Source organism: Myotis lucifugus, unplaced genomic scaffold (assembly GCF_000147115.1).
Source record: "Myotis lucifugus unplaced genomic scaffold, Myoluc2.0 scaffold_82, whole genome shotgun sequence".
NCBI classification, from domain to species: Eukaryota; Metazoa; Chordata; class Mammalia; order Chiroptera; family Vespertilionidae; genus Myotis; species Myotis lucifugus.
This window is the reverse complement of record NW_005871130.1, coordinates 376,595-390,896: the sequence shown is the minus strand read 5'-3', so window position 1 is coordinate 390,896 and position 14,302 is coordinate 376,595. Positions and strand designations below refer to the sequence as shown.

The window sequence follows — 14,302 nt, the reverse complement described above, 5'->3', positions numbered from 1 at the left end:
GAATGGCTTAAATTATTACAAAGAGTATTACATATGTCTCCTTTTTTTTTTCCCCGCCCTTGACAATCCCCCGGCTTCCCCTACCCCCCAGTGTCTTATGTCCATTGGTTATGCTTATATGCATGCATACAAGTCCTTTGGTTGATTTCTTACCCCCCCCCCTCCAGCCCCCCACCCTCCCCAGCCTTCCTGCTGTAGTTTAACAGTCTGTTTGAGGCCACTCCCCTGATTTTATTCACACTCTGCAATCTGCTCACAACGTCTCCTCTCTTTCTAATGCCCCTGGGTTTTCCTGGTTCCTTTCCTGAAAGCTAAGGCTGGCCATGTCAACATCCTGTTTAAAACCTCCTGTTACCAATCCCCTGTCACTAGAATAAAGGCAAAACGCAATGAGCCCTGTGGTTCTGACCCCAGCCTAATTTCCATTCATATTTTCTCCTTTTCTTACTCCGCCCAGTATTGACAAATTTTGTTAAAACTGCAACTTTTCTGTGAACACACTTGGCTCTCTTTCCATTGTCACGCCACCAAAGTGCTGTTTCCTCTACGTTTAGCCTTAATCCTGTGGATCATTCAAGGTGTGGGACACCTGTCCCCTTTGGAGGTCTGTCCTGCCTCTCCCTCCCTGCCCAGAGACGTGGCCTCACTCTCCAGAATCCCACGAGCTTCTCATCTGCTATATCTTGCAGCCTGCTTGCTAATTTAATCACATTCACACTTGTCTTTCCTTCTATTCATGATGGCAGTGGTTATGTTTTATTCATTTTTTAGTTTGATAGCATTTAGTGCTAATCTTTCCAAATAATGGATGGTCAATAAGCATTTTTCTAATTAAATTGAAACGCAGAACTGTCATTTTTCCTTTCTCTCTGTCACCCAGATGCCCTCAAAGCTTCCTTTGGTCAGAAATCAGCCAGTTGGGGTAAGGAGCCTGGGATGGGATGTTAGTGACATTGAGGGTTCACTACTGCTCCACCTTGGTGGATAAAAAATGCACCGAGGGGAACTGTAGCCACAGGATCACTCAGGGGCCCAGACAGAATGAGTGACAGCAGGTCTCTGGAGGGTCCTAGATGCTGGACATGAAGGATTGAGTTTCATGAAAATGCATCACTTTTACAGGAATAGCTAAATTGAACCGTAGACTATATTGTCCCTGCTTGGTTCAAAGTGATAAAAAGATTCCTGGGCTGGGTTCATCATTGGGCAAATGCAAGGGAAAAGCACTTGTTTTCCCACCTTGTCACTCTATCAGCATGTGGACATGTTGGAAAAATGACGCCAGGGCCAAACAGTGACCATCTGAACTCTGTCCTCACGACTGTTTAAAACACTCTTGTCGCTTCAAATGTATTGACTTGGGTAGAAGGCAAAGTAAATCACAGTGTGCCTGGAGGAAACTGGGTTCTTCCTGCACACCTAGCCCCTAGGGACGGGAGTGCAGAGGGTCTCCAGGCACTTTCTCTGCTCCCAGTTAGATCAGAATAGTAACACTGTCAAGCGATCATGGCTGACAGAAGGGCCTAGCCTCGGTAAGCAAGCCTGACAGTCTACATGTGGACACCAGTGTTCATAAGAAGAATTTTAATATTTAATGAGCAAAGGGTTAGACACTTATTTTTACATTTATTGTCAATGTTGATGTTCACTACAAGTAGGGTGTCTCGTCTGCCTGGGATTATCCAGGTTTCAGCACTAAAATCCCTCACCTCTGGGAAACTTTAGAATCCACAAACCAGAATGGCTGGTCAACCTAGAATACACCACAATGTATTTACTGTCTTTATTTTGCAGATGAGAGGACTGAACTTTGGAGATGCAAATAACTAGTAAATTGCAAAGCACAAGTCAACACAGATCATCTGACTCTAAGCTTCATGTTGTCTTCTCTTCATCACATTGTATATTCTAGTTTTATGTAAAAAATGTATATATATTTGGCCCTATTTGGGACATTTAACTCTATATTATGATATACAAGCCATGCAAACCATGACTTAACAAAAGATCAAGTTATAGATCAGTGTCTCAGTTTCCTCATTTGTAAAAAGCAGATAGTAACACCTACAGCATAGATTTTTTTGAGCAGTAAATAATTTACATAAAATACCTAGAAATATGCTTGCATGTAGTATACTTACATGTAAAATAAGTAAATAAATTGTTTCAATAATACGTAAGCAAATAAATAAAAGCACATAGAATAGGTAAGTTTGTGATTAGGTTGAGATGGTGGAGGATTTCATAGCAACTAGAAGACACCATCAAGGTCAACATCCACCATCTGAACACCTTTCCTGGGAGAGAAACCATCTTGCCTGATTTTCACAATTTCCATGAAGGAATTCTAAGCTCATCTTTAAAAAACAACTCGACACTTTTGTCCCTTCTTTGTTGTTCAATAAGAATCTTCTTTAGGAAGATGAAAAGGGTCCCCATCTCCCCGTGAAACCATTCTTCACACTTGTATGTAGTTATCTGAGCTAATGTATTCAATCACAGTAGCTTCTTTTCTTCGTTTCCTGTATTTTCTTTTCAAAGAATTCTCTTGAAGTTAGGTTTTTATAGGTTTAATTGGAACCTGGAGAATTTATTTAAAAGCATAGCTCCAGACTGCCCCATCGACTGCAACCCATGGCCCTAGAGCAGGAGAACATAGTAGTTAAGAGGGAGGGCTGTGGACTCCAATCTGATGCTACCACTAACCAACCATGTGATCTGGGGCAAGTTACTCTTCTCTTTGCCTCAGTCCCCCAACCTGGTAAATAAGAGAGGTTTTTTTTAAAAATGAAATTTAAAAAATGTAACCTATACGAGTGGTTTAGTAAACACCTAGACGATTTTATAAAGCTAAATAAGCTTTATATTATCATTGGCACCCAAGAAGTTATCCCAATAGCATTTAAAAGGAAGTTTTAATTGTGGGAAATCAAGTCTGAAGTACTTTGGAGAAGGCCATAAGCTACTTATGTAATAACCCACTATGAACCATTCTTTATTAAACTCACTGGGATTAATGACTAGTGTCCACTGGGTGGATATTCATTTAGTTGCCTCTACCATCTGGAAACACATTGGAGAAGGTGGGAAAATGAAAAAAATTTGGGTATGTATGTATACTAGTAAAGTAACTGTGGGTAGCTACTTCAACGTATTTAGTAAGGGCATGTGAGCTAGGGCACAGGTGAGGCATATAAAGGATTTGAAATAACATTAGTCTGGAGTGTAATTCTTAATACCTCTATTGAATATGTATTTCCAGGAAGAGAAGGAGACAGAAAAGTTTCCAAGGTAAAGAGTCTCAGGCCACACAGAATAAGGTAAGTTTTCTCAGAGTTGTCATTCCCCGCCCCTTTTCCTTGTACATCATAAAAGTTTTGTAAACTCAGTTCATTTGGCAATTAGCAATCTTCTTTTTTATTCTCCTTTCAACAAACTGACCGTGCAATTGCCTGTAATTTAAGTGTCAGCTATTTGATGAAATAGTTATTTTCTGAACTATTCTCCTATTATTAATACCCTTCAAAACTGTTTTTACATTAATATAAAGAAAAGAGCAATCACACCAACATAATAACCAACACTGCACATTACCAAAATCTGTATTGGTTTCCTAGGCTGCCACACCAAATACCCACAAAGTGGGTGATTCAGAACAACAGAAATCCATTCTCTTGCCATTCTAGAGGGTTGAAGTCTAACATCAAGGTCTCAGTAGGATCAGTTCCTCCTTGGGGTGAAAATCTGTTCCATGCTTCTCTCCGAGTTTCTGCTGGCTTCTGACACTCCTTGACATTCCGTGGCTTGTGGCCTCATCACACCAGACTCTGCCTGTCTTCACATGGCATTCTTCCCCGTGTGTGTGTGTGTGTGTGTGTGTGTGTGTGTGTGTGTGTGTATGTATTTATAACAAACCTATTTTCACATAGGGTCACATCATGAAGGTCTTGGAAGAACATAAATTTGGGGGAACACTATCTGACCCAGTACAGGGCATAATTATGTTTTTATGCCATAAAGTTATTGTGAGGATTAAATTAAACTACATAAATGGTCTGACCTTTTGCTTAATTGATTAATTAATGGATGTTCAGATTATAAAGCTAAAGAGCCTTCCAAGGGGCTGCAGATGTCTGATGAAGTGTAACCATTTCCTCCTCATTTGCACGTGCCCACTTTTGTTTACTGGAAAGAGAAAATTCCATCTGTGTTTGTAGATAAGAGGGATGCTCATGTCTCCACAATGGGTCAAATATTCCCTTTAACACATATTATTCTGTTTAGGGAATTTTACAATAAAACATTTCCCCAAGTGTTATCTACAATTACATCCATTTCTCTTCAACTTAATTACTTATCATTAAATTCTACCCAGTCAAAACGCCAAGTACTAAAATGTTTCTGACAATTCAATATGTGTGCTTCAGACTTCTCAATAATCTATCAGTTTAATTTTTTCTTCTATTAAGTAGTTACTCTTTGCAAAAATATTTCTTTTTTCTGAATAATTCATGGCTTACTTTTTTGGCACCAACCACAACGACTCAAGAAGTCTTGCCTTGTTTTACCTGCCACTCCTGCACCAGCTAATCAGTGGTCTGTTTTATACAATTTTGGGATTTGTTCTTTGTCCTTAGCTGTTGCCCACTCAAGCCAAAACAAAGCTACAGTTGTTGCTGTGAACTTCAGAGGCAGGAAGGAGCTTTGCAACTTCCTACATTATGTATTCAACTTTTTCAGGCTTTTATAAAATAATGGTATTTTGAATGATGATTATAAAGTTAGATTTTAAGCCGATATTAAGATGAAGTTAGACTTACTTGATCTTTTTTTTTAATCAACAGGCTATATAAGTAACAATGACACTTGAACTTTCTTTCTCTTTGAAAACACCAAAGCTATTCTAATGATAACATAACATTATCTTGAAAGTCACTATCAGTTTATTTTGTTAATTTATTGTGTTCAGTTGCTTACTTTTAATACAAGACACCATGTACTGTTCTTTAAAACACATGGAAGCATGGAACAGACTGATGAATCTGAGGGAAAGGGGTAGGGAGGCTCGGGAAGGATTATCCAAAGAACCTATATGCATATGTATATGCATAACCCATAGACACAGACAATAGTGTGGTGAAGGCCTGGGTGGGGGCAGGATTGGGGTGAAGGAGATCTATAGGGAGAATAAGGGGACATCCGTAATACTTTCAACAATAAAGACAAAATAAAAATAAAATAAAAAAGTATGGCCTCTGATGACATTCATTCAACAGAAATTAATTAATGGGGCCCACAATGGGAAAATACTATACGAGACTTTCCATATAAAAATGAGAATTGCTCTAATCAAAACCCCAAACATTGGGAAAGGGAGTTTTGCATCTAAACAGGTGTTTCATAAACCCAGTGTAGCAAGAGATGATGTAGACCAGGCCTCTGTTGCATCTTACTCGGGGCCCTGCAAGTCAAGAATGTGATTTCTCACAGAAGTTCAATATAATAAAGAGGATGTTTTATGAAATTAATTGTAATAGAAATTTGACCTCTATTGCAGTTGAATGGAGAAGATATTTGTTTTCGGTGTCTTTGTTAGCTGCTTATTGACACCTTAGTGAATAATTGACACCTTAGTGAATTATTGACACCTTCTCTGCCTGTCTTTCTAGGCATCCAACAACTACAGAAGTTCCTTCTCCATCAGTCAACCATCAGATGGTGCAGGAGAGGACATTTATGTCAACTACCCAACCTTCTCCCGGAGACCGAAGACTAGAGCCTAAGCTTTTTTCTTGATCTGAGCAAATTTATGACTGTTAAATCCATGGATCTTTATACAATTTCTTCCCACTATTCAGTGTCTACCCTGGATGCCAGTAGACTGAATATATTTTACTTTTTTCAATCCAAACAGCACCCTATTTAACTCCCCAACAAAACGATGGAAAAAAGATTCTCAGTACTACATTTACATATAAAATCTCCACCTAATAAGTAATAGAAGCCTATGTGCCAATTTCTAAAAACAGTTATAAGAAACATACACAATTTTGGGTATATTAACAAAACAGAATATGACAAAATGTTAAAGACAATCTCCTGTCTATGGGTCTCATCACCTCTGACCTGTGATGGCCTGGAAGACATCAGAGCCTCTTCTGCTTCCTCATCCCAGGACTGTGCTCAGGGCATAGAGGTGCCTGTCTGTCTTGCCCCCGAGCTACAGTGCAAGCCCTGCTGCTGGCCTGGACATGAAACCACTGGATCCACCTGCTCTTGTTCTCCCTGGTGTTGGTGACCTACATCACCTAGAGAACATTCTTAACAGAAATGTTTCAGTCAACCAGACTCTAATTAGCTTAGACATGAAAGGCAACTTACTGACTCATGTAATGGAGCCACCCGGGGAGGTCAAGCTTCAGGCAAAGGTTATTGACCAGGACCTAAATGTCATGTCTGAAATCAAGTGTGGGCACAAACCAGCTTCTGGATCCCTTTCCATGGCATTGGATCCACTTCACTGGTGTTGGTCTAACTCCATGGTTGGCAAACTGTGGCTCACGAGCCACATGCGGCTCTTTGGCCCCTTGAGTGTGGCTCTTCCTAAGCCTTAGGAGTACCCTAATTAAGTTAATAACAATGTACCTACCTATATAGTTTAAGTTTAAAAAATTTGGCTCTCAAAAGAAATTTCAATCATTGTACTGTTGATATCTGGCTCTGTTGACTAATGAGTTTGCCAACCACTGGTCTAACTCATTCGAACTTCCCTCTTGTGCTTCCAAGATGGCTGTCCACAACTCTTGGAAAATTCATAATCTTTGTTTCTGTCTGGTAGAGAGTTTACTTATATGATAGAGTTCAGGATTTTTTTTCAGGGATTTTGAGCCCTCCTCAGTCCTGCGGAAATTTCTCTGACCTCCCTACTATTCCTACTATTCCACTATTTCTCCCTACTATTCCACTCTCAGCTGTTAACTGGTGAAATTCTGTTCATTCCTTTTTTTCCCCTCTGAACATCTTAACAAAGCACTTTCATTGTATTTTCGTTAATATTATACATAGTTTGCTAGAGTTTTAAAATACTGCCATATGTTATACACACACACATATATGTACATATATATATTGTGTGAGTGTACAAACACACACACACAATTTGTTGTACCTGCTATTCTGGTTGTTAATAAGGAAAGAGATAAAAACAGATCCACTGAATAAAAGGTCAGAATTGAATTAAATTATATTTTAAATCTTTTTTTGCAAGGTGCTACTTAGGAAGCAAGATGTTTCCTAAGATTCTTCTTTACATATATAATTTATATTGATATATAATACATTAAATAAAAATCTATTTCTTTTGAATGCCACTATTTTAATATTTACATTAAAGTAACCAATTAAAGAAAATTGCTGTTTGATGAGAGGTTTATTAAATGTCGTTATAGAATGCATAGTTTTGTCAGGGAAGGGATGCATCTAATTAACCTACCATGATTAGGTGTTGATTATATTATCATCAGAGTGACCGTGAAACATCATTGAAAGGCCTTTATGCGTGCTGAGCAAATGGCACAGAAATGTCCTTAACTTGTTATCATGCTTATGGGTGGGAGACAGGGGGCTCTCATTTGTAGTTAATAACTATTCAGATTCATAGAATGTTTTAAAAAAATATATATTTCTTTATTGATTTCAGAGAGGAAGGGAGAAGGAGAGATAGAAACATCAATGATGAGAGAGAATCATTGATCTGCTGCCTCCTGCACACCCCTTACTGGGGATTGAGCCTGAAACCCAGGCATGTGCCCTTGGCCGGAATTGAACCTGGGACCCTTCAGTCTGCAGGCCAACGCTCTATCCACTGAGCCAAACCAGCTAGGGCTCATAGAATGTTTTAAGTAATTCAGTTTATTACTAAAAACATATACATTTAAAATATGTCAACTTACAAGATAGAGTAAACTAAAAATAATTTTAGCAGGTTTAGTTATTATGTTGGTTCATCTAGCACTGTATTAAAGAAAAACCTACAGCTGCATTGCAGTAATATTACAAATGCGTAGAGTCCACATTGTAATTAGGAAGCCCTGTAATCACCGTACGTCTCCTGATTTATCACAATGTGCTGTGTTCTTATTTTTTAAAATACGTTTTTATTGATTTCAGAGAGGAAGGGAAAGGGAGAGAGAGTTAGAAACAACAATGATGAAAGAGAATCATTGATTGACTGCCTCCTTTACACCCCACACTGAGGATGGAGCTCGCAATCCGGGGCATGTGCCCTGACTGGGAATTGAACCCTGACTTCCTGGCTCATAGGTTGACCCTCAACTATTGAGCCACACTGGCTGGGCATAATGTGCTATATTCTTGTACTGCTTGATCCAAGATATTGTAGAATTAAGATGCTTATAAAGTATAGGTGGAGATGTTAAATTGTGGACACCAAGTTTAGCTTCTTTCCACGAAAGTGATAAGAAAATATCTTTGAAAAATATAAAATGACATAAACATGTAACACCATTATTTTATTATCATCATTAGTTTGGCCATTATTAGAATGTAGTGTCTAGAAAGTGTTGACCTTTACATTGATAAATCAGTATATTTTTTTCATTGGTTTGTTCATTGGAATTATTCTAAGCCAAGTCTCTAGGCTTTCATACGTTTATCTGAAAAATAAGACAAGTTTAAAAAAAACACCCACTTTTCTATTGCTAGTGATAGTCACAGGCAGATCTGGAATTTCTAGAATAACTGCAGTGCTTGCTCAGGAAATTTTATAAGTGTTCAAGGTTGGTTTACATATTATGTTTTTCCCAGTTTAAAGTACTAACGCTGTTGTAAGGTGTAAGAAAAGATCTAAATCGGGGATATGGGTGATACATGTCTGCAATATTCCACACTTATTGCCTATTTTCCCTGTTTGAATGATGTTATATAGTTACCCTCTTTTAGAACATTTTTCCAGGTTTGTGGGTAATTTCAGACTTTGGGGTTTTGCATGCAAATGCTCACCTCGACATACTATACTGTTTTCTCTGTTTGAATGAATAACATGCAGTGCCCCAGGATCATTAGTTTCATTTGCCACCAAAGAATATTAGGCAAGATTTTCTACACAATAACATTAACAGGGAGTGTTAAATGCAGAGCAATGCAAGCCGCTGGCACTTTGTAACTCTCGAGGCAGCACTCAGTGCATTTTATAAGTGGGTGCAGTTCAGGGTCAGAGTGCTCTGTGGGGTTTTCTACAAAAAATCGTTCCCTGCCCTTCCCATTTCCCTCCGTCAAGACAACACATCTCACTTCTTCTGATTGTTTTATTTCTCTCTACTTCTCTGAATAGCATGCTTATATTACTACCAGATTTTTTTTTTTCAAATTTAGGGCATTCTTTATTGATTTGTTGATGTCTTATTCCCATAAACTCATGACATGTGAATGAATACCTTTCTCATATGACCATCTTTCAAAAATATTTGTCTTAAAGTTTGATTGTTTCCATATTTGTTTTTTTATTTTTTTATGACTTTGTTAGCACTCTTCTCAGTTGAATCACATGGTAAAAATAACCGCCTTCTCTCCTACAGAACTTTGTTCCCCATCCAGAGTGATTGTTTCTTTTCAGCTGACTATTCTTGTATTTACCATAAACTTATGTCAGACTCTTCACCAATGGTCTACATCAAGCATGTCAAACTCGCAGCCCGCGGGCCGCATGCCTCATTTATTTGGCCCGTGTTAGCCTTTGAGTTTGACATGCTTGGTCTACATGATCTCTGGAGCTTCCGGTGCAACAGATATTCCAACACTCATCTTCCCAGAAAAGTTACTCTAGATCTTTGACTTGGGCCCAGAAGCTGTGGTTCTTTCCACAGAGCTGTCATCTTGATGTCTCCCTTTATCCAGAAAAACGAAGAGAGGGAAACATAAGACCCGGAATCAATTCTAGAAAATGTCCAGGTATAAAAGGACACGAAGTCCCAGACTGCAAGTGTGTAACCAGTGCCCTGAGTGGTGGAGCGGACAAGCACAAGCCTGTTATAGTTGGGTTTGTGGCTGTATAAGTTGGCAGTAACGGTTTTAAGCACTGGAGGCTGACACAGTGTTATGAAATAAGCAGTTAATTTATTTGAACAATGTGAGTTGTTTGGAAGCAAGTCCAGGTGAGGGATAGAAGAAGCTTGGAAAATAAGGAGACGTGGGGGAAAAGCACAGCTACAACTCTGACTCCGACTGGCTGGACCGGTGCCCATCAATCTGAATGACATCCTCCACAGCACAGTATTGGGCTACCTTAGAACAAAAGTTTGCAAATATTCAGTAGAGTATAAGATACGTAGAACAGGTGAATATTTTGCACTCTGTGACTCAAGTGCATATTTTGTCTTATGCAGTTTGTGTCAAAAGAGGAAGGGGAAATTTTTAAAGAGGTTTTTAAAAAAATTATATCATACAAATAGCAAGAGATAATTTTGGAATTATGTTAGATTATGTTGTATAATAATTTCTTATGATAAAAAAGCAGTGTCGAGAGAGAGAGAGAGAGAGAGAGAGAGAGAGAGAGAGAGAGAATAAGATTGGAGGAGGAGAAGGGAAGAAATTCAGAACAGCTTTGAGAAAGAACTGGAAGCTGGGAGGTGGTCTCTCTTGCCTTCCCTTACCTCCTTACGTCTAGCTGTCTAGCCATTTCCATGTCCTCTCCTAGGGAAGGCCCCATACCCATGTGCTGTCAGCTACCCCTGCCCCCACCCTCCTCTTCCCTGAAGCAGAGCAAAAGGAATGAAAAGGCAGCAAGAACCAAGTGGGGAGATGTGGCATGTTTTTTGTTCAGTGTAGTAGGTAGTCAGCACTCAGTAAGTGTTTAGTGATTGGCCTTTGAGAGCCTATAATTTAGCAGCCTGATTTCCTAAAATACCCTGATTAATAGGATAACTCATATTTCCTTGAATGTTTAGCTATTTTATCCAGTTCTTACTTAAACCTTTATTTTAATAATTCACCATATCGATATAAAAATTCAGTAACTTTATTTAACATAGTTCTTGACTAGTTTGGAAAAAAGGATGGAAGTTTTGCCATTTTGGGGAATTATTTGGTTTCATTTTCTTTGTATATTACAAAAATAACAGCGTCACTACTATTGGGCTGTGTCTTGTGACGTTCAATATCTCTAATGCCAGCTCTCTCGTTCACTTTGATTTCTCTCATATTATGGAAGCTCTCTATAAAGGCATAACTCTCTGAAAGAAAAAACAATACTACTAATAAATTAATCTAGAAAACCATAAAGAACAGCCCAGATAATATTTAAAGATTAAGCTTGAGAAATGGATTCTGTAAGTGTATTTCCTGAGCGATCTAAATGCCAGTGACCAAGGCCAAGGGATGGAAATATGTAATAAGGAAGTCACTGGTAGCTAGTGTGGTCAGAACTGCATGCTTCTCACTCTTGATGTGAAATGTTTTTCTACCAAATGTTCACCTTCAATAATTTCCTTTGTAATTAAAGGGTGAGCCTGGTGCTGGAGAAAAACAACTGTTTTCCAGTTGTGTGCTGTTGTGAAAGCCACTTAATAAAACTGGATATCACTTCACTGGAAATAAAAGTGCTGGTCACCAATGTCATTTTCCATATTAACATTCCATGATTCCACCAAACCAGAGTCAACCAAGTAAAAATGATGTCCTATCATAACACAGGGTTAGGAAAGCACCAGAAATACATAATGAATTCTCAGCAATCTTCCATTTAATAAAGGGCCTCTTTTATTTTATTTTGAAAATAGCAAGCCAATAAATAAAGGAATAAGTGACATTTTAAAGGTTCAAAGAATATGATTGTCAGAATTCTGTTTAATTACAGTTACAGTTCATCACATGAAAACAAAAATGTAAGGAGATCATATAATATTACAGTGCTAACAATAGTAACTCTTGGGTAAGACCCAGCAATTTTGATGTTCAAATCTCAATCATGCAGACTTGTGGTGGAAAGCAGTATTTTTGGACTGCTTTACCTTTTTTTAGGTTATGGAGGAAATTTTAATATTGCACAACTATAAATGATTCTCCTGGTAGCAATCTCATTTGTGAATTTCTTATGGTTTTGAGTAAGACATTAATAACAATAGTTTATCTACTGAGGACTAATATAGAAACTAGAAATTTAAAAGAGGATAATTCTTGAACTATGTACTATTTTTAACAAGGGGAAAAGTCACACAGATAGATTTAAAAATAATTTAATTATTGCCTCATTATAATAATATTTTCTGTCCTGCCAAAAAATTTACATTTAGTTTCCAGGGACAGTATTCCTTTGCATTCCATTGCAAAAGGTGGCTCAGCTAGTATTTAAGTACAGATGTCCCCAAACTATTATCTGGAATCAATTATTATTGAAAAGGAAGTATATCAAATCATATATTTTGGAAAAGAAGCAAATTTGTAATGGGTATTTTGTTTCTTGACAAAGGTGTAGTGTCCACAGTTATTTTTATCAAAATGATCATAAACATCCTATTTAATGAAGGACAAATAATATCCCTCTATAAAATACAGTATAGGACTTCACAAAGTATATATAAAATGATTTAAAAGAATTTACAGAAAAACAAACATACAACACATAATTTAATACATTTTGAAGATTCATATGGATAAGGATTTTGCAAGATGGGATATTTCTGTGTGGATCCCAAAAGATAAGTATAGGGGCATATACAGAGTAGGTCAAAGTAAAAAATGTGTCTGTGTGCATGAGTGTGTTAGGGTTTGTGTAAAGATGGTGCTAGGTGAGGTATTCTGTCGTCTGCAGCCAAGATGATACTGGCTTTCAACTCATTCGTTGTGAGGGTGTAGACTTATGTGTTGCTGTGATTTATACACTGCTGGCTATCACTACAATAACACAGTGTCTTAGAACTTGAAAGAATCTCTCTTCTCCATTTCAGGTCTTCACATAAATTGGGAGCTTCTTTTTCTCCACTCCACTCACTGACATATATTTTTCGATAAGGATAGGCATTGTTCCTTGGATTATGCAATAGACATGTAAATCTGAATTCCATTAATCAAATGATTTCATATGGACCCGTATCATGTTCATTTCTGATTTATATTGAATAACAAGATACTACAATCATTTCATTCTCCATCTTTCCCTGCCTTTCAACCCCTCTGTCAAGGAGTTAATGATATTTGAAAACAACATAAAAACCCTTTCACAAGGTTTTCTTTGAGAGAAAACCTTTAAAAAATTAAGCCATTATCTCAATCTTCTTTTCCTGAATTTGGGGCTTTACATTTTGGATTCCTTAAAATAAGCAAGTCTTATGAGGCTGTGGGTCACTTGGGTGAATAAGGACAGCCATCAGATTCCGAGGTGAGCACAGCTGCAGGGTCAGGGTGGAGACCTTGCTTCATTTGGGGCACAATTCTGTGTCTACAAAATGGGTTAATTTAATGTTCTCTTTAAGTTTAAAATCGTAAAAAAAAACACCAGAGATCAGATTGAGAAAGTTAATTGTATCAACTAATAAAATAAGTTCAGAATATGGAATATGGACTAAGGTAGCAGGCATAGAAAGTGAAGCAAAATAAAAATGAATTAAGTGGAATTATTAGAAGGAAGTTGACATATTCCTATTATAAGTATATTTTTCCCTTCTTTAAAATGTTTACAAGATATTAAAATTTTAAACTAAGAAAAGTGTATGAAAATCTCACATAAAAAGTGGCTTTCATATTATTTAGTAATTTTAAATTATTTCTAATTTATCTAAAATTTAATTAATTTAAATAATTGCCTATGTAAGGGTTTGAGGAAAAGCTTGATGTGTAAGGTATTTTAAAGGAAAAAACCCACAAAAAACAATTCTCCAAATTTCAATTGAAAATGGAAGCTTTTTGAAACTCGCATGAAAATGTGTAGCCCTGATATTATCAATTCTTTAACAAAGTTGTGACAAATGCCATAAATAATTAAATCAAAGTGCTACAGAGTAATAAAAATCCCCAAAATAATAATCACGGCGACAATGCAATGAATTAGTAGGAATACAAAAGATAGACACTTAATTTTTTTTTTTTTAGTTTGACCATCACTTTAGAAAAAGTAAGTCTAAATTTCCAACAAAGAACTGGATGATAGTATAAGAATAGTAATACTTATACCAATCATCCATGACCTACAGGTCTAATAATTGCCCCATAATTGATATTGTTGGTGGTGAGTCCAGGAAGAGTTAGAAACATCTGACAAATTTGGGAAAACACATGTACAAGGGCCTGT

The 14,302-nt window shown here is 37.3% G+C and overlaps 1 protein-coding gene across 1 annotated transcript in view; it reads left to right on the top strand.

The window, feature by feature from the left end:
- The window catches only part of CD226 (CD226 molecule), a 51,015-nt gene extending 45,232 nt beyond the window's left edge, over positions 1-5,783 (top strand). The window contains exons 6-7 of the mRNA XM_023755628.1: positions 3,263-3,320; positions 5,670-5,783. Of these exons, the coding sequence (XP_023611396.1) occupies positions 3,263-3,320; positions 5,670-5,783 (172 nt within the window). The remainder of the gene's footprint in view (positions 1-3,262; positions 3,321-5,669) is intronic.
- Positions 5,784-14,302: the final 8,519 nt, after the last annotated feature.